The sequence below is a fragment of the Pelodiscus sinensis genome, chromosome 9 (assembly GCF_052426305.1).
Source record: "Pelodiscus sinensis isolate ZL-2025 chromosome 9, ASM5242630v1, whole genome shotgun sequence".
NCBI classification, from domain to species: domain Eukaryota; kingdom Metazoa; phylum Chordata; order Testudines; family Trionychidae; genus Pelodiscus; species Pelodiscus sinensis.
This window is the reverse complement of record NC_143060.1, coordinates 3,756,507-3,784,363: the sequence shown is the minus strand read 5'-3', so window position 1 is coordinate 3,784,363 and position 27,857 is coordinate 3,756,507. Positions and strand designations below refer to the sequence as shown.

At 41.5% G+C, this 27,857-nt stretch overlaps 1 protein-coding gene across 1 annotated transcript in view; it reads left to right on the top strand.

Annotated features, from left to right (window-relative positions):
- TESK2 (testis associated actin remodelling kinase 2) overlaps positions 1–27,857 on the top strand; it is a 122,566-nt gene that overhangs the window by 12,838 nt on the left and 81,871 nt on the right. The window contains exons 2-3 of the mRNA XM_075935868.2: positions 144–450; positions 23,209–23,330. Coding sequence (XP_075791983.1) covers positions 229–450; positions 23,209–23,330 — 344 coding nt within the window. The 5' untranslated portion in view covers positions 144–228. The remainder of the gene's footprint in view (positions 1–143; positions 451–23,208; positions 23,331–27,857) is intronic.

Genomic DNA, 27,857 nt, shown 5'->3' with positions numbered 1-27,857 from the left:
TTAGTAGGATCTGATTTTTTTTTTCCTAATGAGTTAAATTTGTGAGGCTAAAGAGGTGTGAATGATGTGTTAGGTTCTTTTTGGATATGTCCCTGATGCTAGCAGCTAATGAAGTTTATGTAATTTTTCTTTTTGTTTTTTAGCATCCCACCAAAGCAGAAGAAAAACTACTCAAGCACCTAAGATGTGAGAGATCTGTTTTTCATAAAGAACCATTTAATTTCTGAAATGGATCGAAGTAAGCGGAATTCAATAGCAGGATTTCCACCACGCTTGGAACGCATTGAAGACTTTGATGGGGGTGGCGGAGGTGACGGGACTGTCTCTCAAGTGGGGAGAGTTTGGACCTCTTCGTACAGAGCCCTGATAAGTGCCTTTTCCAGACTTACACGTCTTGATGACTTCACCTGTGAGAAAATAGGCTCTGGTTTCTTCTCTGAGGTGTTCAAGGTGGGTGATTAACCTCAGTGATTTTTCAAGTTGATAATGCTGCAGTTCCTGCAGAGGCTGTGTCTGGGTCTCTGAGAGCTTCTCCTGATTTGCTAGTTATCTAAAGTTCTTGGACACATTTTGCTTCGAGTGAGTGAGTGGTGGGAATCTTGGCAGGTAGAATATATGCTTTCCCCAACTACTTACAATATGGTGTGTCATTTATTTTAGGGAAGTTGCTGAAGAGGTTGGCGGCAATGGTGGAAAACTTTTGGATTGGCTCATCTATGTTTTATTAAATGCATGCAGACATTAAATATGTATGTTTTACACTGTATTCAGGGTAACCCATGTTCTGGATGTTTCCCGTTTGGCTTGGTAATTGGGCCTGCAGGGCTGCACTTGTCTCTTTAGTACAGGTTGTTGATCTTTGCTTCCTACAGGAGAAACAGATATGTCTTAACTTTGGCATGTAATTGTGGAATCTGCAACAATGTATTTCAAGTTTACTGCACAACACAGCTGTACCTTCCTCCTCTTTTCTGTTTCCATCTCTTTCCTTCATTCCCAGCTTTCTTTTTCTGGTTCCTTTTTTCAGAAAAACTAATCTTGTATTCTTTGAGCACATCTGGGGTTGTGGCGCTGACCTGCTTCTTGTTAGTATTTGGAAAGTCAGCAAATGCTGTAAACTGTAAAGCAGAGATTGTGCAATCCCAGGTTTGTGTCAGCGGTGTTCCTGCAGTTCTGGCTCTTCTAGTAAGGTTAATAGCAAAAATCAAAATGGCTAGGTATTAAACCAAGCAGAATATTTGTATAGCTTTTAATTTTGTTATAGGGGAATAGATACATGCATTGACTTTTAGACTTTAGGGTGTTACAGAGGTTATTGGCTTACTTTCCTGATTTTACAGCTATGAATAAAATCATACTCCAAATCATATTTTCATTTCCGAGACATGAGATTTAGCATTTCCAGATGTTACATTAATGATGTAGCATTTCAGGTAATCTTTTCTACTATGTATTTTAAAATTGTAAAAAAAAAAAAAAAGTTAGTCTTGTGAATAAGTGCTTAAATTACAAATTAAAATAGAGGTTATATTACATAAATTATTTTAAAATTTTGTTTACACCTCTGCATAAAAATGTTCAACACTCCATGTGTAGCTATCAGTTTTTGGTTCTCAGGCACATTACTGCTTGGAGTAGCCTCTTGTTAACTTGAGAAAGAGAATTGTTCTAACAGCACACAGGATGATGCTATTCATTGTTTGCATTTCCAGGTTCTACTGTAGCCTCAGGCAGGCTGGTCTTGTGCATGCTGTGCAAACAGGCTTTTTAGATTACATTGCTCATTCTTAATCTGCCACCTATTACTCATGGATTTAATAGGAAAAGTTTCATGTGGAGAAGGTAGATCTTCCAGGTAGAAGAGGCAACATAGAAGAATGTCAGGAAACAAAAGGTTTTAGTGTGAGCTGTTAGGAGCCAAGTGTGGGCAGAGGAAAGCTGTATTACCAGCATATGTACTAGATCTGCTGCTTTAGTTTTCTAGATGAAAAAAATGTTACCATGACAGGCCACGCAGAAGATCTTTGCTTTCATATACAGTTTAGTGAAGACAAATAATGACTCCTACCTGAGCAATCAGTCTGCTTGACATTCTAGTTAACTTGTAAGTTCACTTAAGAATCAAACTATTGAATGTGTGTTACACTAGGCATGAATTTGATCTGTAATGATGCTGTGGATTTAAAATGTAATATCGCTGTAATTTGTTCCTCCAGAAATTAGATTTGTTGTACCTCAGTGTTCTGTTCCTCAGTACCTTCTGTGGTTTGAACTGTCAGCGTCAGCTGGTCAGGGTTGTCCTGGCTCGCTCCTGACAGGACCTCTATTTCGTCAGTGATTATAAACTTTTGGCTGCGTGCATAACAATTGGTGCTCCCTTTATCTAGAGTGTTAGACCTCGTGCACTTGGGTCAACACAGGAGATCTGAGAGGCCCCGGAAATGACAGATGCAGGCAAGTTTTGAAATCAGTCAAGCAGGTTTATTGTCAAATGCGAAGCTCTACCAGTTGGTAACAGAGATCAGTACAATGTTACACCTCTGGGCACTATGACCCGTGTTGACAAGGTACCAACACCGAGCAGGCCTATTGCCGTATAACAGATATTAACAGCAGTCAATCAGAGTTAAGCTACTGTGCATTCTGTAAGATTAGGCAATGACACCTGCCATTCAGGCGCCTAGTGTGTCCCGTCCTGTCTCCTTCCCCCCCGCCTCCCCATGGTCGGCTGGAGAGCACCCTTTGCAGTGTCCTTTTATAGACAGGTACAAACAACTTACATCACTTCTTTACATACCAGGTTACCCCCCTCTGTTGCCTAGTTACCACCCCTCACCTTACGGAAGGGGGGCTTGCTTACTATGCTTCATGCTGTCAATCTCGACCCGGTCCTGAACCTAGGTCGGTATGTACATTAGTTTTTGGGGAGTCTTTGTACTAAGACATTTCTTATTCAGATGTTCCGTTACACCCTTTGGCTTAGTCTGTACTTGGTGCTTCCCTGTGTCCTTCCATGTTTCACGTAACTTACACAATTATACAGTTACCAGTAGGGCCTCTTTCTTGGATCCTGTGTTCCTGAACCAAAGTCTTGCTTACTAGATTCTAGGCCTGTTGCTGCTTTCATGTTACAGGCCTCTACTCTGTAGAGGCCCTATTGGCTGACTCCATGTTACTGACCCTCATTACATAGATCAACTACAGGGAGCAGGGGATGCCCAAATGATGGAGTCTAATTCGCATTTCCCATTCCTCTCCTCTAATCTGTAGGACAAAATTTTGTTTGTTACTGTAGAGTAAAAGGGGTGAGACACGTTTTAAAATGCTGTCCTGTGATGCAATTTTAGTGCTCTTTGGATAAGTTTGTGCTGGGCTATGATGTCAGCATGTCCTTCTATGTGATTAACTCTAGTTCACTGATGGTCTGATTTCATATGTAGACAACTTCATGGTTCAGTAGACTTGAGATTAATCTTGGTCTGCTGCCTCTATGCTGGAGATCAAAGATAAGAAAAGTCCAGAATAGTTTGAGACCTTTTTTCTGAAGCAGTTTTGTGATGGGGCAGAAAAAGGTAACTTTCTAGATTAGTGAAATTATATTAAATAAGTTTGCCAGCAACATTTTGAAATATGTCTAACATTGAATTAATAGCCTTTGTATCTGTAAAATAACCAAGGATACTTTGAAAGGCTAACTTATTGCAACATAATTGATTGTATTTTATTTGTCTGTTTTTTGTGATTATCTGAAAAAACTCTTTTCCAAGTACAATCTTTCACAATGGATGTAATTGCTAGCAGCTAAGTTGGGGGTTGTCATAAATACTAGTTCAAAATAAAGGACATTTATGTATGACCACAATTCATGCAGAATCATGGCAAAAAAACTCAGAGTACAATATGTGGTGTGTTTTGTTCCTATTAATTGTTGTCTGCCAAGGCAAATCTTAAAATGCATGAGAACAGGGGTTTTCAAAGTTGGGGTGACGGCCCCCCCCAAGCTTTATGAAATGGACTTATGGACATAAATATACATAACTTGAAGATGCTTGGGACAAATTGCCTCCTGTAACCTATCAATCTTAATGTCTTAACTCACTGGGTCTGTATAAATCTTATTTTGGTGTAAATATTATTCCTGAGTGTAAAGTATGTATGTATGTATGTATGTATGTATGTATGTATGTATGTATTGTAAAAGTACAAATGAAAGCCATCAAGGGTGTTTCCAATGCTGGGGCACCTCAATGTCTGGGCAATCATATGTAAACAGCCCCTTTTGTCCTTTAAGTCTTAGCAGTGGTTGGTCATGTGACCTCCCTAACTGGTAGGGACTGGCCAAGTAACTTCCCATGTAAAAGTGGAATCGATAAAACATGGGAAACTTAGGCTTTGTTTTTGGCTGATGTAGCACACCCAAGAGGATGATCCAAAGACCCCAGCGAAAAGGAACTTCCCTGGTTTGAAGGCTTAGCTGGAACAAGAATAGTTTGAGGGTGAGTTTGTAGTGAGTTTGTACTGAGGTGTTAGTTTTAGAATTAGTTAAACGTTTTCTGTTATTTTGAGTTTTTAATCTTCTCATTTATAACCATTTAAATCTTACTGCTTGTACTTAATAAAATCACCTTTATTTACTATCAAGCCCAGTGTAAATAATTGTTACCTGGGGGAGCAATCTGTGTGTACATTGCCCCTTTCATTGTTAAAGGGGGCTTACCTAAATAATTCATTTGGGGTTCTGATCCCATTTGGTGAGTGGTATCCTGGGAAGTTGGGTTCTAAACTGCATTTTCCTTGGACCTAAAGAGTCTGTGTCTGAACTGCTCCTCGAGGGGGGGCAGGCAGTGATCTCAGCTCTGCGCCGTGGCTGGGGGAGACCAGGGAGCTGGCCCAGCAGAACAGGGTAGTAGTGAGAAGCCCCAGAGAGCAGGAAGGCAAAAGGCAGTGACCTTTTCAGCACCCTGGGAAGCATCCCCAGGGATCTTCTGTTGACCGCACCTGTCACAGTTGGGTCACGGGCCCACCTGGGTAAGCCACTGGGTGGCCACAAGAGGCTTTGTTTATCTAAGTGTCCACAGGGATGGAGCCTTCCAGCTCACATTGGCTGTGGTTTGCCATTTGCAGCTAAGGGGAGCTGTGGGAAGCAGCTGCTCAGCCCAATGGGAGCTGTGAAGCTCCATGCCTCTGGATGCTTAGATTAAACAAAGCCTCTTGTGGCCTCCCAGTGGCTTATCTGGGCAGGCCTGTGACCCAACTTTGAAAACTCCTGCACTATAGAATTCTTGTTTTGCACACTTCCTGTAATAATTACAGGTAAAATTCCTAGTGGAACTTCAAGGTCTCTTAGTGTAGCAACAGTTACAAGTTACTTAAATCCAAATGGATGCTTTTTGCAACTTACGCAGCATGGAGTATTAATCTTCCATATTATTAGACAGCAGTGTAGCATTTTAAACCTGGAATTAGAGCTTAATATTCTCCTGAGCTTTCATTGTAGTAGCCAGCATAGTTAGAAGCAGTTGGTTGTTAATTGGTTTCTGTCTTAGATTCCAGAGGCCTGTGCAGAATATGCAGGACTGTTCTCATATTGAGCTAGGCATGAAATCTTTTATTAATATAACAAAAACTTTGTCTCCCGCTAGGAAACACATATACTGCAAGACTTGCAGGTACTGATAGAGCTATAATTAATGTGGGGGAGATGTGCGTCAGATACTGAAATTAAATATCACTCTATGAAACACACACTCTTCATTTATATAATACAGTAAGACTGAACCAAATGATTAATTTGTTTTTTGTGTAGAACTCTTTCTGTGAAAAGCCTCTTGGGCTATTAGCTGTATACAGGGCCTTACGTACTCTGCAGCAAGCTGTACCTAAACTCTGTGACAAGGATCCTGAATTCTGGAAGAGACTGGAAATTCTTCAGCCATCTTGGGTGGATTTTAAAAACAGGCTTTTTTATGATCAAAAGAGGATCAATACAGTCAGCCCAAAATTTTCTGTGGTATTTGTTTTAATATTGATGGTACAGGCAGTCCCCGGGTTACGTACAAGATAGGGACTGTAGGTTTGTTCTTAAGTTGAATCTGTATGTAAGTCGGAACTGGCGTCCAGATTCAGCCGCTGCTGAAACTGACCGCCAGTTCTGACTTACATTCAGAATCAACTTAAGAACCCCAGGCGTCCTCAAGTCAGCTGCTGCTGAAACTGATCAGCAGCTGATTCCAGGAAGCCCGGGGCAGAGCAACTCTGCCTCGGGCTTCCTGTAGTCAGCGCTGGTCAGTTTCAGCAGAAGCTGACTTGGGGATGCCTGGGGCAGAGCAGCTGGGGTGCTGCTGGGTTGCTCCAGTAGCGCCGCTCCTCGGCGCTACTGGACCAACCCAGCAGCACCCCATCTGCTCTGCCCCAGGAGTCCTGATTCAGCCGCTGCTGAAACTGACCAGCAGCGGCTGAATCAGGACGCCTGGGGCAGAGCAGCTGGGGTGCTGCCGGGTTGGTCCAGTAGCGCCCAGAGCGGCACTGCGGGACCAACCGGCAGCGCCCCAGCTGCTCTGCCACAGGCGTCTGGAGAAAAGCCTAGTCTGCTGGGGGGGGGGGTACTAGCTGCGCCCCCACCGCCCCACCCCAGCAGACCAGGAAGACGCGGGCGGCAGACCGAGACACACAGCGGACCGAGACGCACCGCGGTCCCGCCACCTGGGTCCTCCGCGGCTTTGCTCCCCATCTCCCTGGTCTGCCAGGGAGACGGGGAGCAAAGCCTCTGAGGACGCCAGCCGCGGGGCTTCCCCGAGGCTTTGCAAAGCCGCGGGGGGGCTCGGGCAGCGAGGCAGCCCAGGCGTGCCTGGGCTGCCTCGCTGCCCGAGGGGGGCCCCCTCCCCACGGCTTTGCTCCGCGTCTTCCTGGTCTGCAGACCAGGGAGACGCGGAGAAAGCCCCGGAGTACACGGGTGGCAGGACCGCGAGGTCCCGCAGTCCGTGTCCTCTGGGGGAGCCCCGTTCGTAACTGCGGATCCCACATAAGTCGGATCTGCGTAAGTCGGGGACTGTCTGTATTTAATGTATTCTGGCCATGAATTTTCAGTTTCAGATGTCCTGAAGATTTTTGTATTGACAGCATAGCAGACGATCTCATGAAACCCGTGACGAGGGATTCTGGAAGTTTTGGCAGTTATGAAGGGACAGTAGAGCGTTGTAGAAGCCAGAAAGGAATGGGAAGCGGGTTAGGGTTGTGGGATAATCACACTAGCTGGGTTTCCTTGCTAAAATGATCTTCAGTGAAATAGTTAATGTTAGCAGTTAAACATCTTACAAAAGATGAGCTGTCTTAAGATGCAGGGCAAGATACTTTGTGTTTATGCTGTCATTTCCTTAACTGTAGTATCTTCATGATCTTTCGGTCGTAGATGGGAAGTGGTTTAGAACAGAACTGGTTTACCTATTTAGGGAGTAATTGTCTGGGGTTTTTGCTTTTTTACGATGGACACCTTTTAAAATGAAAAATGTCTTAATGTAGAAATGCACAATTCATATACTTGGCAGTTAAATTTTTCCTTCTTTTTGACAACTACGTTTATGCCACAGTCAAGAGGTTATAGTTCCTTCCACAGCTTTTCATTGTATCGAACTATTCAATAATTTAAAGGCATTTGTAACAAAAATTATACTTTTGGAGGTTTGCTTGAATGTGACTGATCTCTCAAGACTGAGGAGCGATTTCAGAGGTAGCTTTGAGTGTTTCAGAAACACCAACAAGGAGGAGTACAGTGGCACCTTAAAGACTATTTTATTATGGCATAAGCTTACTTGTGTTGCAGATCATTTGGTCAGATGCCTCAAATGAAAGAAAAAGAAACCACTCTAATGTAACACTCCCATCCCTATATCCCAACTATCTGTTTCTTTTTCTTTCACTACAGGCATTTGACAAAGTGAGTTGCAACTAATGAAAATGTAGGCCATAATAAAATAGTCTTTAAGGTGCCACCTGACTGCTTGTTAAGCTTGAGGAAGACCCTGATTTCAAACGATTACAGCACAAATTTCAGTGCTATTCATGGCGGAGAGAGGGGAAGACCAAATTAAGAGTTTATTTTGGGTGGGAAGGGAAGATGATTTCTATTCTTAAATCAAAACAGTACCAGCATTCCTACATTAAACATTTTTAGCACTTATCAAGTGGTAGGCCACTTTCCTTTGATCCTGTGCTGACTGAAGCTAAAATTCAGTGCTAAATCTAAATTTCACTTAAATGAAGAGCATTCACAATTACTTCCTCTAATTCTAAGTTAATACTTACTAGATACACACAGTGCTGGCCGGCTACATGACTTCTTCAAATCAGACCGAAAGCTTGTCAATATTTGACAGCTCTCTTATATGTAGAACTAAAAGGAAATTAAAATATTCATACTTTATTTTTGTATGCATAGATAGGCATATTCTTGCACTTCTTACTGAATACATGAATAATACTCCTGTATATGCTTTGAGTGAAAGCAAAGGAATAATCTCATTCACTTTCTCATTCCATGATCTCATGAGTTCGTACTGTTCTTTTGTTTTGAAAGTGAAGTGGCCATATGATCTGGTGCCGGAACACACTCAGATGCCATGATTGTTGTTGTGGCCAAACTTGAGACTTTTAGCTTCAAAATGAGAGTTCTCTAACACCCAAGCTTAATAGACTTTCCAATATTCAATGTGTGATGTTCCCTAGAAGGCTGCCAGCTCAAACTTAGGCTAATTAAATTTTGTAAGCTGCCTAAAATATTTTAAATAGGTGTGATAAAAATATTTTTTAATAAAATAAATAATTCACTTGCGTGCTAATAGAAACAAAAGAAATGTTAAAAGGTCCTAGTGTGTTCAGGTCAATTCATTTGTTAGAATATAACAAAGGAGGATGTTATCATATTACATGTCCATGACACATGCCTGAGAATTATATTTGCCCTAAATGTTAATATATTCACTCATGTGAACCTTGTCGATTTACATGGCACTTAAATTCTCATTCTCATGCCTTTTCATTTAGAGCTATTTAATATGTACTACTGCATGAAAACTAATGATTGTTTCTGGCTATTTCTTTGATCCTGTAAACTCATGAAAGTTTGGGTGGCAGGCTCTAAAAATATTACATACGTGTCTATAATTTGGTAACTGGGACTGAAGCCTTGGAACTGTAAATGAGAAGAATGCTAAATTCAAAGCATGGGTTGTTACATTCAGTAATGGGAAATTTAGAAACCCCTGCTTTTACAAATGCTGTGATGGTAACACAGACGTTACATCTGTGTTACCAATTGGACTTTAAACTCCTAACCCACCTGTCATATATTTTACCTGCTGTAATCTTTTGTTAAATCTCATTTATTTTCTTAGGTAATAAGTCATTGGTTTATTGCATTGACTGAATTAGAGTGAGTGACTGACCTTTTGGGGTTGGGCGAGCCTGTTGTGTGGTGAATTTTGGTAATAAGTAACCTTTCATCATAAAGTTTGGGTTTTTTCCCCCCGGATGATAGAGGGGTTGGGGAGTTTGAGGGAATGGTCCATGGCAAGACTAGTACAGGAGTTACTGGCTTGGTGAAATCTAATTATAGGATATAATTTAATTTCTCGCCAGGAAAACACTGTTTAGGGTATCTGCTCTGTTGTTTGAGAGTCTGACCTGAGTTTGGCACTTTTAGCTGTAAGCCATGCCAGACACTATGACACAGAGTGTTAACAGAAGTGAGACTCTGCTCTAGATTGGATGGTAGATTCCTGTATATTTTTGTCTGGAAACGGGAGGGATCACGTGAGGATTACCTGTTGTGTTCCTTTCCTCTGGAGCATCTGGCATTGGCCACTGTCAGCAGACACGATACTGGGCTACATGGACCATTGGTCTGACCCAGTATAGCCGTTCTTATATTCTTTATGTAGAAGGTTCTGGGTTTAATAGTTACTCATGCGCCTGGTGTCTTTATTCCATCTTTTTGTTATAAATGCATAATATAAGTACTAAATATTACTCATTTGTCAGGAGTCTAACATTTTGCTATAAAGTGCATCTGTTTTTAAAACACACTTTAAGAAACCCTCCAACGCTCACCTATTAAAAGCCTTAAACCATTAACTGAATGTAATGCTCATTTATGTGCTGGATCGGGGTGGCCAACCAGTTAGACACAAAGAGCCAAAAGAGCTGTGGATAGTAATGCAAAGAGCCACACGTCCCTCCCCCAGAGCCAGGCATCCCCAGCCGTCCCCGTCCCCCCCCGCTAACCCAATGCCCTCCCCCAGACCCTGCGGCTCCCCGCATTCTAACCCAATGCCCTCCCACTCCCCCAGACCCAGGCACTCCCAGGCCCCTCTCATTCTAACCCAATGCCTGGGTCTCAGCGGAGCTGCCACAGCCACATATTTCTCCCTCTAGGAACTGGGGTGTGTGCACAAAGGGGGCACGCGGCTCTGAACAAACCGTAACCCTGAGAGCCGCATTTCTGTGAGCAAAGAGCCACATGTGACTCAAGAGCCACAGGTTGGCCACCCTTGTGCTGGATAGACAGTCAAGCAGTCTTCTGTTCTTAGCACTCATTATAAACTTCTGTCCATTCTCATCCCTCTTTCCTTCCTCTCTGATGCCCTGTTAACTTATTCTAACCCTGATTTTTAAGGGCCATGCTATATAAAGAAACTTCAGTGGAAACTAGTTTGAGCCACTAGAAGCAGCTCAGACAGCAGACTGCTTTCAGCCCAAGCTTCTTTTTTCTTGATGTTCAGATCAACTGTGCAAGATGCCAATAGATGTCCCCAGCACTTGCCCCTTTCCAAAATCAGTAATATGACATTCCTGTTTTCCTGGTGAGAAATAAAGGAGTCACCAAGTGTGAACAAATATTGGGGAGGGGGGATAGAAATGTCGAGAATAAAAAAGTGAGGTTAGGGAGGGAGAAACAAAACAAACACAAATAGCCAAAAAAGGGCAAGCAGGAGAGAGAATGGATGGAAAAGAGGCAGCATTAAGTGAACTAAAAGGTACAGTACAAGAAAACATAGGTGAGAGGATATGTAGCCCTGATTTAGTCAGAAGAAGTAGGAAAGAGTTGGATGCCACTGACTTGGGACATTTCAAGGATCATGCTGCAAACCTTGGATCTTAATTAACCTTGAGTGTCAACAGGTAAGTAAACTATTTGAACCTTCAGTATGTTTTCAATATAAATAATAAATCTAAGTCTTCACGTTATTGACAGTCTCATCAGAAAGGCGAAAGATGGAACTTATACGGAAACTCAACTGCACTTTCATTATTGTAGGTTGTCACATTGGCTTGGTGATAAAGCTTTCACTGTCGCTTTCTGTGCTGCACCTGTTCACTCTCCAGAGTGGTTAAGCCAGAACCTTTAAGCTGTACTGAATTAAGGGCTTTAAAGAACCAACTACTAAAAAGGAGGAGATTCTGAGAGTTCAAAGTAAATGTATCATTTCTGACTTTTTAAAAATAATATTTAAACTTTAAAACGTGAAAAATAAAATCCTAAATATTAGGATTGTTACAGCATTTGAAAACAAACATGTTAATGCAAAAGCTAAAATGTAATGAGATAAATCTACATAAGAACGGCCGTACTGGGTCAGACCAAAGGTCCTTCTAGCCCAGTATCCTGTCTGCCGACAGTGGCCAGCACCAGGTGCCCCAGAGAGGGTGGACCGAAGACAATGATCAAGCGATTTGTCTCCTGCCATCTCTCTCCAGCCTCTGACAAACAGAGGCCAAGGACACCATTTTATCCCCTGGCTGATAGCCTTTTATGGACCTAACCTCCATGAAATTATCTAGCTAGTGTAATTGTAACTGATTTAAATGAGATTATAGGATAAAATTGGCCCAGTGTATAGCAACGAGATGTATGATTGTATGTATCCGAACAGTCTCTACCATCTGCCCTCCACTCCCCTTTTGTCTCTGCATTTGAAGCCATGAGTGTGTTCTTTGAAGATGGTGGTGATGCACACAATCATTAAGTAGAAAGTACTTATGTGCAATTTTCGCTTTAAAGGTGAAGGCAGGAAAAATGTTAGTTTTGAGCATGCTAGACATTGGGATATGAGGTTTATTGATTGTCTACTTGTAACCACAGCTTGGTTCATGCTGCTTATTATGTAAATTCATATTTTTGGTTTCAGGACATGTAGCATACTAAGCAGACAGATTTTTTTTTTCTTCCTGTCCTATTTTAGTACAGTAGATACTCCTGTATTTAGTTTCTTTTAAGAACTGGACTTTGTATTGACTACTTGATATAATAGCTCTTTTCAGTTTTGCCTTTGCTATGTATTTGTTTGTTACAGTCTTAATGATAAAATATGCTTTTTTTCCATCTCCCATGGTCATTGTAAATGCAGCAGATGATCTATCTCTTGTACCTCTTTTGCTTCATATCTTCCTTCCAAACTAAAATAAAACCTTGTATGGCACACCATTGGGCTAAAGAGGCTTCCTAACCATTTTTCATCATTTGTTGTCTAAACTCTTACTTTTTTTCTCTCTTTACAGTTGGTTCTTAGTTGCAGCTGCTGCAACAGTGCAACACAGGTGAGGCAGTGGTTCAACTATTGAGGGAAGATTCCCTTATAGAAAAGAAGTAGTGACTGAAGTCACTATCTTGGAAGCTGATTCTAATAATTAACAGTGAATGGAACTAGTGGGTTTTTCTCTTTCAGTTTGTAGTTACTGAGCAGAGTCATATTTGTATGTTATGAAGCAGTAGAATATATGCATGCACTTGACTTTGTGGAAACCTTGAATCTGCAGGCAATTGGTGGAGTCACATAGGAATGTTAAGACACCATGTGAAGGGGACCCTGCATATTTTCTCTGGTGACCTCTCCATGCTTTGTCCTACTTGTGGAAGTCTTGGTGATTCTGTCAGAATGTTTGCTGGAGTGGTCATGCAGATCTCCAACAGGAGATTGTGTTTTGCTTTCAGAAATACAGGTGCAACATCTTTAGGTTTCCTTTCAAACAAACTAATAATCTACAAGGAAACATTTCTAATAGTGATTAAAAACATTATAAAAGCAGCACTGCAGTAGAAGTCAGCTGATAATATCAGCTAAGTCAGCTAAATCACACAGGAAACCTCAAACCCACATCTGCCTCTTCTGCTTATCTACCACTTACTTTAAAGGTTCTCGTTAACATTTTCTGATATGTCCTCATGAGCAGTAGTCTGTACTAGGAAGATGAATTCGTCAGTTGCATTAAGGAATGTTCTTTGAGTTAACAGCCTTACTTAATGTAACTGGACTAAGCAGTAGTCAAACACTGCTTAAAATTTAGAGATGAGGATATATAATACACTTGATATTTGTGAGACCTGTGTGCATCCATTAGATGACTGGTGTGTAAAAGATGTTTGTTTTGTTGTACGTAGATTGCTATAAAGTTGGCACTTGTTCACATGCTGTTAATACCCTAGCCATAGGCTGCTATTTGTGATGAATCAAAGTAGTAACCTACCATGTGCTTGTCTAGTGTCTACATTTTAAAACCTGTTGAAAAATTGTAGCAAGAGCAAACAGCAGCCACATAAATCAATTGAGGATTGATACAAAATTTATTAAAATGAGGGACATAAACCTAACACAGGAGCTTCATCAAAGATGGAGAGATGGCATGGTTCTCAGTGCCCTTCCACCCCCCTTCAGAAACCTGCCCCCTGGCACCCTGCCCCCCCTGCAGAAACCAGTTCCCTTTGGCACCCTGTCCCCTGCTGCAGAAACCTGTCCCTTTGCTCCCCCCTGCAGAAACCTGTCCCCTGCTGTAGAAACCTGTCTTTCTGGCACCCTGCCCTCTCTCCTCTACCCCCACTGGCACCCTGTTCCCTGCCCCAGAACTCACTAGCACCCCTCACCAGTACTGTGTCCCCTGCTCCCGAATGACTTTTCTATGGGTCAGTGACCCCTGACTCAAGACAGGTTCCCTGCCATTCTCATAAATAAAGGCAATGCAGAAACTTTTTGTGTTTAATATAGTATTTTATTTAAAAATGAGGCCTGGCCAACAAACCCCCAATTGGGGCCAAGCCCCCATCTGGCCACAACCATTCCTGCATTCTCCCTTCCCCAGACCCTAGATCTGAGCCTATCAAACACTGGAACCCCCTGCCCGAGCCCCTACATATCCCAACCCAAATTCCTGCACCCTCACATCCACAAGCCTGTGGCTTGCTTAGTACCCCAACACAGCCTGGCCTGAAGCCCCCTCCCCGAGCCAGTATCCACTTCTCCACCTCCTCCTGCATCCAGATTTCCTCCCAGAGCTTACACTGCTCACCCCTTCCCACACCCAAATCCCTCATTCCCACCCCAGAGACTACATAGCCTGTCTCAACCCAGTGAGGGTCCGACTAGACTGCAGGAGTTTTTCAAGATTCTGGAGATATCCCAGAAAAACTCTTCTGCATCCAGGGTTGCGTTTGTTGTTCTGCTTTTTTAGTGGAAGATCAAACAGGCTCTTTCGGTCACCCCTATACTCCTTTTTTCACAAGGAATAAGGGGGCTTCTAAAAGAAGGGGTTTTTTTTCTGACATTTGGTCTAGTCTAGACAGGCCAAATGTTGGAAAAACCTCTTCCTACAGAAGAATTTTTTTTTAAAAGCAGCAGTATGAGGATTGGGGATAGCAGGTGATGGAGAGGAGGAGAATTGAGAGGGCGGGGCTTGGTCTGTCATTTAAAAAGTGATCGTGGGTGTAAAAAGGTTGGCGACCACTGACCTAGATGGTGTCTGCACTTGAGTGAAGTGATATGATTTTTTTTTTTTTTTTTTACATTTGTGAAGCGAGTTGGGCCTTTGCTATGACCTATGCCATTGAGAGTCGTCTTTATTGTGTGGTTTCCTAGTAGAAAAGCAAGTGCCAAGTCTAGCACAAAAATACGTTTTTCATCTTAGACCTCACAACTTTTCAAGCACAGTTAAAATGATCTGTTAACTTTCTATTCTTCTGAGATCTGTATTGGGCTGGCTGTGGGAATTTTTAGTGTTTCTTGTATTGTCACTCTACAGCAAAGTAATAGAATGCCTCTCAGATGATAAATTTTGATGGTTTGTGACTAGTGACTGTCTATCTCTGTGCTACTTACTGAAATCAGGTATAGAAAGGAAAATTTCAAAAACCATTGCAACACTCTCCTTTTCCATCCTAAATACTTACCTTTTGACCTTGACAGTGAGTGTAAAGACGATGAGGGGCTGGGGAGGAATTCTTACGGGTGGATGAGTGTTTGAAGATCAAATAAAGGTGTGAGAGAGGACAGATGGTTCTGATAGAAACTGTTCTTGGTATGTTTGATCATCCTAAAACAGCAGATTGTGTCTACAGGTGTATGTGTGCTGGAAAGAGGAATGTTACACATCAGATGAATGTTACGGGGACATTGATTGGAGCTCATGTAGAATGACTGCATCAGTGTGGTAGTAGTAATGCACTTTATTTCCTCCTGTTGCCAGTGTGCAGTACAGAGCACTGGAAGGTACTATCCCAAGATGTTCATTGGCATATTCTGTGACTTCAGATATTTATGATATTGAGAGATGTGTAGCTAAATTGTGCCAGTCTGCCAGGCATACTTTCTTCTTGGAAGCTTTACCAATAAAATACTTAACATCAAATTGTAATTTATTTGTAACTTTTTAAACTTAAAATGTCATTGTGGCATTACAGAAAAGCCTTCAGGAAGATGCAAATGTAGATGCATCAAACCTACTATCAGTGACATGCTCTTCCCTTATATGCCATCTTATCATCTGAGGCACCGGTGAAATCCTTTATCTGTATTTGTGTTAGTCTGTTCTCGCTATAAGTCCAAGATATGTTCCATAAAACTTAAACTTGTAGCAAAATAACTTAATTTTTTTCTGCAGCTGACTTCCATTTGCATAAATTGGGGGTATTTTGCGCGACTTAAAAGCGGGGAACGGGAGGACTTAAAATGCATCGGTTCCTACAAGTCAACGACTTCGGTGCAGAACAGCTGTATACCGGGGCAACTTATAGCAAAGACGCCCTGTATCAGTTACTTCTGTAGCAGCAGACAGATGTCCTAAACACAAGATCTTGACTTCGCTGCAAGCTCAAAGAGGCAGGAGAAGCTTTATTTAAAAAAAACAAATGTTTTTGATGAGTAAAAAGGAAGGTGGGGAAAATGCTTTCATAGCAAAACTTTTTTTATAAAATGTTTCCTTTTTACATTCCCCATGCAGGTTCTAAAAAGGAAATCAACAAGTTAAACTATTTTTAGATACTTCATGATTAGCAAGTTACTTATGCAATGAAGAGAGATGATGATGGTGTGGATATGCAGCCAGATTTTATTCCATGACCTATAAGAGACAGGATAGCTTGTGTTCTGTTATCAAAGTACTGACACACAAACTGAGCTGTTTATATAATTAATAAAAGGCAAAAAACATTTTAGCTATTCTTGATAAAAATCAGAACAATGAAGGGAATATTTAGCAGATGCTTTAACTTGGGTGGGGAGATATTGTAAATTCACGTCTTCAGAATGTTCCACAAATGTAAAGTTATCAACACCCTAGGCAGGTAGGTAAGTTAATCATCCTCATTTTGGTAAAGTGTAGAAGTGAAATGACTTGCCCAAAGCTACTCAATGAGTTAGCAACAGAGCTGACATTAGAATTTGGAAATTGGGCTGAGAGTCAATCATAGAATCCCTAGGGCTAGACGAGACCTCAGGAGTCGTCATGTCCAACTCCCTGCCCAAAGCAGGACCAACCCCAACTAAATCATCCCCGCCCGGGTTTTATCAAGCTGGGACTTTAAAAACCGATGTTTTCCTTGCCTTGGCTTTGTCATGACATGTAGTAAAATGGAAAAATTAAACTTACCCCCTTGGTTTCTCTTCTATTCCTACACCCCACCCAATTGCCACTTTTAACTCTGAGTTTTCTCTAGAACTTCCAGGGCAGTTTTATTTAGTAATATTTTGCTGAAGTAGATATAAAGTCAACTTTCTTCCCCTTCACCTCCCAGGCTGTGCCTGTTTATATCTGATGCCAAAGTCTGGACCAACAGCCATCTGATCAAACTGAGTGCTTTCTTTTAAAATAAGATGATAGTCTCTTTGCTTTCTGAATTTGACCAAGAACAACCTAGTGATGGAGAAATATTGTTAAAAATACTCCATACCTACTGTGTTATGTGCTCTGGTTTTAAAATTACCGTGCACTGTGGAAACAAACATAACATTAACAGAAAAATTAAGTCTTTTCTTAAAGCATATAATGAATAGATTTACAAAATAATGGAAACTGTACTGCTTTTGAATTAATTGTAAAATTTAGTTTGATTGCCAAAGAAATATTGAGTAAAACTTATTTGACCTTCAGTGTAGAATATATCACAATAATTGAAAACTCCCTGCTTCGCAGAACCAGCTATGTAGTAATATTTGAATGGCCAAACTTGGGTTTTGGTTTAGTTCCTAGTGTAGTACTAGAGAGTGTCTCTGGGGACAAAAAGGTGCCCACAATTGTGCATTTTTGTTTCCCAAAACAAACATTTCTGTAACAGACAAGTGTAACAATTTGAATGGAGTCTCTTGCTCTTGGAATTATGGGCTTTTTTACTGCTAAATTTTTTCATCTTTGGAGTCCATACTAGAGTCCTAGTGATACATACTTACTGGTTCTTGTTGGCAGTGTTTATTACACTCTGCATATTTCTTTCTCTCTGACAGAATCTAGGGAGTAGTGATGTTATATAACTGATAATCCATGTGAAAATGGCCATGACTTGATCCCATTCCTTTAGTGATTGATGCAACAGCCTAACTTCTGGCATAATTTATTTTAATAAAGTTTTATTTAGCACCATAAATCTTCCAAGTGACACACTATTTTACAAGGTGAATACTTACTTACTGGGCTTTAAGAATTTATAATCTAACATATCTATGATCAAATAAATGTCAGTGGCTAGAAATACTGGGAGGACACCTATCATTTGTAGAGTTGGCATTTCGCAAAATCAGCAGAAACATATATTGGAGGATGCCATAGTTTTGATTCTAGAAGGAGTTTTAGGCAATAAAAAAATTGAATAAGCAAGGTTTACATATACTTCACAAATCTCAGTGAGGGATGCATTTGAACAGCATGTACAAATGTAAAGGGAAGTTTGCCCATATCTGAGACATGCACTCTGCTCCCCTTGTTTAGACTGCAGTTATTTATTTCTTGAATCATTCTGCTGCCCTCATCACAGGGAGGAATTCTCAGAAATATGGATCTTGCGTCATAATCAAAAGGTGTTCTAACTCAAGTTTGATATCCTATAGTTCCTCAAAAGCCACTGCACTGATTAAAACATGCCCTCAACTCCTTTGCCTCAGTTGGGGCTTTAATGGCCAAGATTGTGTAGAGGATAAGTAGTGTGGACAGTCTCCTAGAAAGAAATGGTCCCAAAAATGACTGAGTCCTGGCAGTTAGAGAGCTTCTCAGATGAGGAACCTAGATCTCGAATCCTGCCATCTGAAAGAAGACAAAGGGTGCATCTATACAATAGGGCTGTGTCTACATTGGCGCGATCTTGCACCAAAGCGGCTGCTTTGGCGCAAAAACATGCTGCCTGTCTACATTGGCGGGGAGTTCTTGTGCAAGAACACTGACGTTCTAATGTGTGAAATCAGTGCTTCTTGTGCAAGAACTAAGATGCTCCCGCTCAGGAATAAGCCCTCTTGCGCAACTGTTCTTGTGCAAGAGGCCAGTGTAGACAAGCAACATGAATTTCTTGCGCAAGAAAGCCCGATGGCTAAAATGGCCATCGGCGCTTTCTTGCACGAGAGAGCGTCTACACTGGCACAGATGCTCTTGCACAAAAGCACATCTTTTGCGCAAAGGCATATGCCAGTGTAGACGCTGTCTTGCGCAAATACTTGAACGCAAAAACTCTTGCGTTAAAGAGTATTTGCGCAAAATCTTGCCAATGTAGATGTAGCCCAGGACTTAATTCGAAATAAACTATGTAAATTGAGCTACGTCAGTTGTATAGCTTATTTTGAATTTGAAATTGGGAGTGTCTACACAGCACTTATTTCGAAATAGAGCACTCTTCCTCCAACATCTCTTACTCCTTGTACAATGAGGGTTGCAGGAATTGAAGTAAGAAGTCCTCTAGCTTGACAGTATTTCAATATTATTTCGAAATAGCTGCCTGCTGTGTAGACGTGGACTAAGTTATTTTGAAATAATGCTAGTTATCTTGAAATTATGTTTCTTAGGGTAGGTCTACACAGCAACATTAGGGAAGACACTGTGAGAAATCAAGTGAAAGAACTTGTGTGGAGGGATAACAGGAGTTATTGATGTAATGGGGACTTGATTAAAGTTAGGATTGGAGGGAGAGAAGGGCAATGATATTGGCCACAGGTTTAGGGAACAGAGCACAGTAGTAACTAAGCTTGTGTGAGAGAGGAAGAGACAAATGGAACAGTAATTTGAGAGAGCTGTTGGTGGCTGTTGAGGAGGAATCAGTATAACTAGGTCAAAGACTGGATATGGGCGAGGTGCAAGGAGGTATCCATATGGTGTGTGAAGAGTTCCCTAAAATTACACTATCTGGTGAGGTTGGAAAATGGGTCAGAGTGGGAAGCAAAGGAAAAAGAATTGAAAGGTAATTAAATTTCATTTTTGAGACCAGATGTGTAATGAGAAATCAAAGAGGAGCAATCATTGATAGCTTGAGGTGGTTAACCATTGTTTTCTAGTAGCAAAAGCCTTCTCGATAAGTATTAGATGACTAGCGAATAGTGAACGTACTTTATTTAGAGAAGTACTTGGTTGAAAATAAAAATTCTAAATGTCTCAATCAAATGTTGTAGGAAATGTTCTTGATTTTTTTTTTTTAAGTACACTCTAAAAATAATAGAGTTGTTAAAATGTGTGTAACTGCTGAAAAATTCATCAGTTACACACAGAGTTGGGTAGGTGGCTCCTCTGGAGCGAGTGCATGCAGGAAGCTGGCTTAAAAGCTGGCTTTTCGTGCATACTGGGAGCCTGCATGTAACTGTAATGGTTAACCAATGAACCCAGGCATGGTTACACTTTCATATCCCTAGTAAAAAAAAAATACAAGTTAATCATGTGAATTAGCTTGGCTTTCTGAAAGGTAAATCAAGTGAGACAAATTAAATTATTTTCTAAATAAATCCTATAGGTCTACATAGAGTGGAAGCAATCACTTTAATGTTTGGGTTTTTCAGAAAGCTTCTACATAATGCCTTATTTTACAAATGGTTAGTAAACAGTTGCCCAACCCATATTTAAATAGGTGAGGAATTTTTCAGTGAATTGAAAGCAGAGAATTGACAATAAAGGTCTATTGTCTTTTGTGCTGGGTTGTAGGAGAGGATTCTGCAGGGCTTTGTGTTTTTAATTAGCTCACTCCTTTTTAAACTATGATGAAAACCCTACACCAAAACACTCCCCAAGCTTCAACAAGTAAAATCACTAAACTTAAAGAATTCCAAAAAGGGGGTGGGGGGGGGGGGGAGAGAAACTCAGAAGCTAGGGTGTAGTGGTTTTACAGGGTACCGTATTTTCCGGCGTATAAGACGACTTTTTATGCTAAAAAACATCCCCCCAAAATTGAGGGTCGTCTTATACGCCGGGGCTTTTCTCGCCCCGGAGGACACAGACTGCGGGAACTCGCGGTCCCGCCGCCCGTATACTCCGGGGCGAGAAAAGCTGCTCCGCGTCTCCCTGGTCTGCAGACCAGGAAGACGTGGAGCAAAGCCGCTGCTGGCTTCCCCCGCGGCTTCACAAAGCCGCTGCCGGCGTCCTCAGAGGCTTTGCTCCCGGTGTCCCTGGTCTGCTGGAGACGGTCCCCAGCAGACCAGTGGCACCGGGAGCAAAGCCGAAGCGACGGCGGGGTGCCGCGCTTCTGAGGCTTTGTTCTGGCAAAGCCTCAGAGGCGCAGGACCCTGCTGCTGCTGCGGCTTTGCTCCCGGTGCCTCTGGTCTGCTGGGGACCGTCTCCAGCAGACCAGGGACACCAGGAGCAAAGCCGGGGAGGCGGAGGGGTCCCGTGCCTCTGAGGCTTTGCTCTGGCAAAGCTGGGGAGGCGCGGGACCCCGCCGCTGCTGCGGCTTTGCTCCCGATGCCTCTGGTCTGCTGGGGACCGTCTCCAGCAGACCAGGGACACCAGGAGCAAAGCTGGGGAGGTGGAGGGGCGCTGGGGCGCTGCCGGTTGGCCTCTTAAGGGGGGGTAGTCTTATACGGCGAGTAGAAGACTAAAACCTATCTTTTAACTAATAAATTAGGGGGTCATCTTATACGCCTTATACGCCGGAAAATACGGTATGTAATAGATGTGGTCATCAGACTGAGGTGGCTTATGAAATGTAGTATGTGTAAGTCTAAAGTTATGCGCTTGGCCAGAAATCCTGTCCAAACCAGGTTGTAGTTAAATGGCACTGAACTAGTTAATGCTGCATAGGAAAGAGTTTTGGGGGTTTCTTGGTCAAGCGTATAATGGCTGTAAAGCCTTACAGGATGTATAATGATGAGTGGAGGGTGTTATTGAAGGCTTAGCGTTTTATGCTATTTATAAAGCATTGATTAGACTGCTTTTGAAGCACTGTGTCCAGTTTTGTTTGCATTGCTTCAAGGAAAAATTATAGCAGAATGAGTGAGAATATGCTTAGGGCATCAAAATTAAGGAAAGTAACAGAACTGGGGTTATTGGTTATTGATGACCTTTTTATAAAAGTATTTAAACCAGCTAAAGTGTGTTGTGAAGCTTAAGATTGGTGAACTGTTTGGTTATGAGAGCAGAAGTTTTTATGTTAATTAATAAATATAATATAACTTCCTAAAATCTTATTTTATATAAATAGTGGATAAACTGAATGGTCCTCCAAAAATCGTAGAGAAATCGAGCAGGATTTATCTAAATGGGCTTTGTCAATTTACACTTGCCTTAAAATTAATTGTATAAAACCAAATTATAATTAAGTCTGAAACCAATAGAAATATTTCACAACTAATTTTAATTTCAATGCAAGCAGTACTTAAGCAAACATTCCCCTGCAGTTGTTGAAAACTAAACATTTGCTGCAACATTAAGTATTTGAAAGTGAAACTGATTTTCATTGCCCAACCTGAGAGAGAGATATGAAAAGTAGAAGCATAAATGCTAACAGTCTCAATGCATTTGTCGTCATTTACTCTTAATATCTGCTGTGTAGTGACATAGGTAGACATTTGTTACAACTCAAGATTTTTACCTCGACAGCGTGCCAATATTAGCAAATGAGCAATGGTTTTGGAATTGATACTATAAAGGATAATTTATTTATTGCTTAGTAGTAGCTTTTTTGGGGTGTGCCAGGAAGAAATACATGGCTAATTATGCTTTTCCACTCCCATGTCTGTTTGGCTAAGGATTTTGTGTGTTGTGCAAAAAAAAAAAAAAAAAAAAAAAAAAAAAAAGGAAAAGCTTAACCCTTTTCAAAACTTCTGTTAATTAGATGTGGGAATGGAGCCAAAATCGGGGGAAGGGAGGAGGTATTTGTGAAGAGGAACTCTTATAACAAGATGGAGCTGCTTTATAATATAAATGAAGAGTCCCTCTCAGGGTCTTTGTCCTAATGTCCAAATACTTCTGTAGGGTTGGCTCAAGCTACCTGCCAGATCACCTCTGTATCAAGCACCCTGATTTCCATGACAGCAGCCTCCCACAGGTACAATGAAACTCACCCCTGGTGGAGGAGGAGGAAGAAAGGGGCTTTTGTGTATTGCATACAGCTTTCATGGGATTTACAGTGTGGAACTGTCTTCTGCAAGAGACTGAGTAACCATGGAAATAAATATATTTGGAACAAAAAATGGTTCTTCAGTGTACCTTTTTCAGTTTCTTTACACTTGTTCATACAAATATGACCAAGTAAGCAAATCCTCTGAATTTACCAAGCTTTTTCTCCTACAGATAGTAACAGAAGAGGGAGAAATGGTGACTTTAAAAATACTTGGGAGGTATTCCAGCACTCTGGTAATGGAAAGCCATATCCTACTCTAGAGATGTTTCAGACACAAAGGGCTTGCTTTTATGCTACTCTTTTAATGGCTCCATGACTTTACATTTCCTATCATTAAAATGTCATGCACTCATTTTGCTTTTGTTCTGTAGGTGAGACACAAAACTTCAGACCAGGTGATGGCTTTGAAGATGAACATGCTGAGTAGTAACCGAGCGAACATGCTGAAAGAGATTCAACTCATGAACAGGCTCTCTCATCCAAACATCTTAAGGTACTGCTTTTTTCTTCTGAGTATTAAGAGTGCAAGGGAGGGCTTCCATTTGCCTTTTTTTTTAAAGGGTTTTGTATATATCTGGATCTTTCTTGGCTCCAAAAGATGGAGAGCCTTTAATTTTTAAAATAGGATTTTTCATTCTAGAGCATATTGCCTACCTAGTTTGGCATTTTGCATCCAATAATAAGCAATAACTATTTCTTGAGGAACGTGGAAGTCTTCATAGCTTAATTGTCCCTACAATCAACTGATATGAAGGAAGAGGTTTGATTTTTTTTTTATACTTACTTTTGTGAACGGTCACATAATAATATAGCTTCATTATTTTGATAACTACCTACGAGGGGTGGGTGAATTTTACAGGTTAACTAGTTGTATTTCTTCTGACTTGTTAAATTTATTGCCCTTCAATTTTGAGTGGTCCCTTGTCTCACAAATACAAAAACAAGATAAGAAGGATCAAAGACTAGAAACTTCAATTAAATTAGACCGCTCTGATTAATACTTGTCTTTTTAAAGGCTAAATTTTCCAATAGCTTGTCATAGCTCATTTTCAAATACACACACACACAAAGAGTATGTGTAGAAGTGTGTGTGTGTGTGTGTGTGTGTCATAGCTCATTTTCAAATACTTCTACACATACTGTGTGTGAGTGTGAGAGTGAGTGAGTGTGTGTGTGTGTGTGTGTGAGAGAGTGCGCGCACACACACACACACACAACAGGCACTGATTTAGAATAACATTATTAGAATCTAATGTTATGATGATTATCATCTATACAGTATACCCAGGTAAACTTTTTTTCCTCTCTGCCTGCTGCTGCACAATCGGCAGACATCCTGACTGAGCTATAAGATGATACTGAAGTTTTTTCTTGGGAAGTCCATCAGCCTTGTAGCCAGTCAGTGTTTGTATGAAGCATAGACTCGTGTTGCCAATGCGGATTACGTCATGTTAATTTAGTGAACCATTAATGTGCAAAATTCACCAGAATGGTTAGATAGGCAATGTTTACTAAATGGAGATGACAGTTTGCTCTTCCTCCATATTTTTAAATAATTCAAGTCCCAGTATCAATCCCTGGAATATACTCGCTGCTGACTTTCCTGTTTGCTGGAACAACTCTTAAGCAGTTATTAATGCAAGGCAACATACTTTTACCTCTTTTGTTTTCCTAAGTAGTAATTTATAAGGATCCTTATCAGAAGTGTTTGAAAATCCACATGAAGTACCCCACCAGTTGAAGTCAATCTATTTTACTATTTTTTCCAAGTTGCAGTTGGGAGAGGCACAGTTTTTTCTTACAGTAACCATGCTGCTTTGACCATACCAGATAATACTTATCCAAGTGTTGTACCAATCTTTCCTTAATTGACTCTGTTGGTTTTCCCTTTACCGGGGTAGGGCTCTCAGATCTAATTCCCAGCATTTCCATTGTTGTCTACGCCTTTTAATTTTTTAGTGGCATCATGTGGGCAGCTTGCTTTTGTTCAGGAACAATAACTGGTATAAAGAATATTCCTCGCTACTTTTCATTCTGAAATGTGTGGCATGATGATGTCTTCCTGGGTAGCTGATTGAGCTCCACTGGAATACTGTTGGGAAGAGACGCCAACAGTAAAACAAAGTATCTCCGAACACTCATCTTGTTTTGCAAACTTGATACAGAAAGCAGTCTTACAGACTTTCTCAGAGTCAACCTGTTTCTTTTTTTGGCATGTGCATCATCACCAGTAATAGAGAATCTATCGGCCAAATGCTGCGTTCAGTTACATCTCCAAGTAGCCTTGCTGCTTTTAGTGGGGTTGCAGGGATCCATGAGAGCACAAGTTATTTGGCCTAATACAGAGGTAACTGGATGAAATGTATTGTCCTGTGATATAAGACTTCAGACTAGATGATGTGATGTTGCCTTCTGGCCTTAAGCTCTATGAATTTATGAATGATTTGAAGACAGTGGAATAACACGGATGCCCCTGAAATGGAGCAGTAATTCTATTGATTATATGTGAATCCAAAGATAATCTGTTTTCTCTCCTAATGGTTCTGCAGGGCTGACAATCAATCTTTGTTTCCTCCTACTCACCTTAGGTAAGGAAATACAACTCAGATGATGTAAATAGACCCCTTGTTACTTGGCTCACCTGTTCCTTGCACGTGTTCACTTTTTCGGAGTATAATTCACTTGTTTTCCAAATTGCTTAATTTGAGGCTTGTTCTTTAGGGAAACTTCATTGTATTTTAAAATTGCTGATCTTTGTCTTCCCTATTGAATAGCGCCTCCTGAAATAGGATTTTCTTCACTGTCAACAGTGTTAAAATTGTATTTCACTTTGCCAGTTTTTCAATCTCTCACACTCCATGCTGATTGTTGCTGCTTCTTTCTATTTTAGGTTATTGAGATTGTCCTCTTCAGTTGTATTTCAGAATTGAGCTCTACCTGGCATAGTGCATATTTCAGTCTCTTTAGGATGGCTGCGGCAGGATTTCCACCTCTTAATGGTGCCCCTTTCTGTACCCCAGCTAATGACATGAAGTGTTTCCCTGTTTATCCATGTATATTTTACTTCTGTTTGTTAGCCCTGATGTACACCAGGAGCTTTGTCAGAAATAACCCCCTCAGGTTTGAATTAGTAAGCGATGTGGAATTCAAACTCTGTACTCCTGCTTTTCATGAAGAGTAATGCTGATTTCGAACTTGTAAATCTGAAGTAATGTTAGCGTGGATGCTCCACTACCTCTAATTCAAACTAATTGGCCTTCAGGAGGCTTCCCACAGTCCTTCCTGGGGCTCTGAGTCCCGGGTAGCACGTGCACATTAACAGTTTGCCTCGGACTAATTTCAGTGCTTCCCCTTAGTGAGGACACGCAAGTTTGAATTTGTTAAATCGGGAGTTCTTAAGTCAAATTTGGTAATTTCAAAAATTTTCTTAATGTGGACATGGCCTTATATATTTTTTAACTGAGGACTTTACATAATCGGTGCCTCTAATTCATTGTTGTAAGAAAAGCGCCTATACTACAGGCTGACAGGCTGCTAGTTGTGTTCATGAAAACTTTTTTGTTTGTGTGTTTATATCTGAGATGCATTTGCTTTTGCAATGGATAATGGTGAGGGGGGAGAAAGATATGCATAAGTCTTGGCTAACTGGAACCTGGAGCACTATCAGGTATTGATCCTCTCATTAGGAGAATGTTCTCTAATAGTATAAAAACAAGTAGTCCTGTGGCACCTTGGAGACAGGTCTACTCATTGTTTTTAAAGTTACAGACAAGCCCTCTGAGACTGTTATGGTATACGTATGTTGAAGGGTTTTCTGGAATTCATCTACAGGCAGTCCCCGGGTTACATACAAGATAGGGACTATAGGTTTGTTCTTAAGTTGAATTTGTATTTAAGTCGGAACTGGCTCCAGATTCAGCTGCTGCCACTGAAACTGACCAGGGGCTGACTACAGGTAGCCGGAGGCAGAGTTGCTCTGCCCCCAGCTTCCTGGAATCAGCCTGATCAGATTCAACAGCTGCTGAATCTGGAGCCTGGGACAGAACAGCTGGGGCGCTGCCCGGTAGGTTCACACAGGACCAACCCGGCAGCACCCCAGCTGCTCTACCCGAGGCGTCCCGCAACAAAAGCCTGGTCTGCTGGGGGGGGAGGGGAGGGCGCACTAGCTGCGCCCCCTCCCCCCCAGCACACCAGGGAGACCCGAGCAAAGCCTCACAGGCGGAGGGACCCCGCCGCCCATGTGGCTTTGCTCCTGTCCCCCTGCTCTGCTGGGGGGGGTCCAGCAAAGCCGCTGGACCCCCCCAGCAGACCAGGGACACCCGAGCAAAGCCGCCGCCTGGGACACCCGAGCAAAGCTGCTGGACCTCCCCAGCAGACCAGGGAGACTGGGAGAAGCTTTTCTCGCCCCGTTCGTAAGTGCGGATCCGACATGAGTCGGATCCGCGTAAGTCGGGGACTGCCTGTATTTGGATAAAAAGAGAGCTGTTCTTTCTTAATATGTAACTTTTCCATTCCAGGGATTTTAACACTTTTTGTCATCACTTAAAAATCTGTCCTCTAAAATTCTCTTCCTTTGTCATTTCTAGAGAAGTTATTCTCTCTCATGATATTCATTGTGCTGTGGTCAATGTTTGACTAATGCATATTCTTCACTTGACTCTGAGGTGAACTCTGGTCTTACATAATCAGTAAATATAAGCCACCTCGTCTCTTATAAGCTCTGATCAGCTGTAAAAAGCAATTGTTTTATGGCAGTGGTTTCAAAACTCTGATGTGGACATCACCAGTTGGCACCATTTCTTGTATTCTGCAGACTGAAACCGTTTTTATGTGGTTGGGAGGATCCTTCTTCTAGGATGTGGTTTGCAAAACTATATCTGTGCCTTTCTGGTGTAGATAGTAGCCAGGAACCTCTTTATCTCATTGATGTTTGTTGATGCATCACGTGTCTGACACTAAATTAGATGGCTTCTTTTCATGAACATTCCTGTTAACCCACACTTAACTTTTATATTAGAAT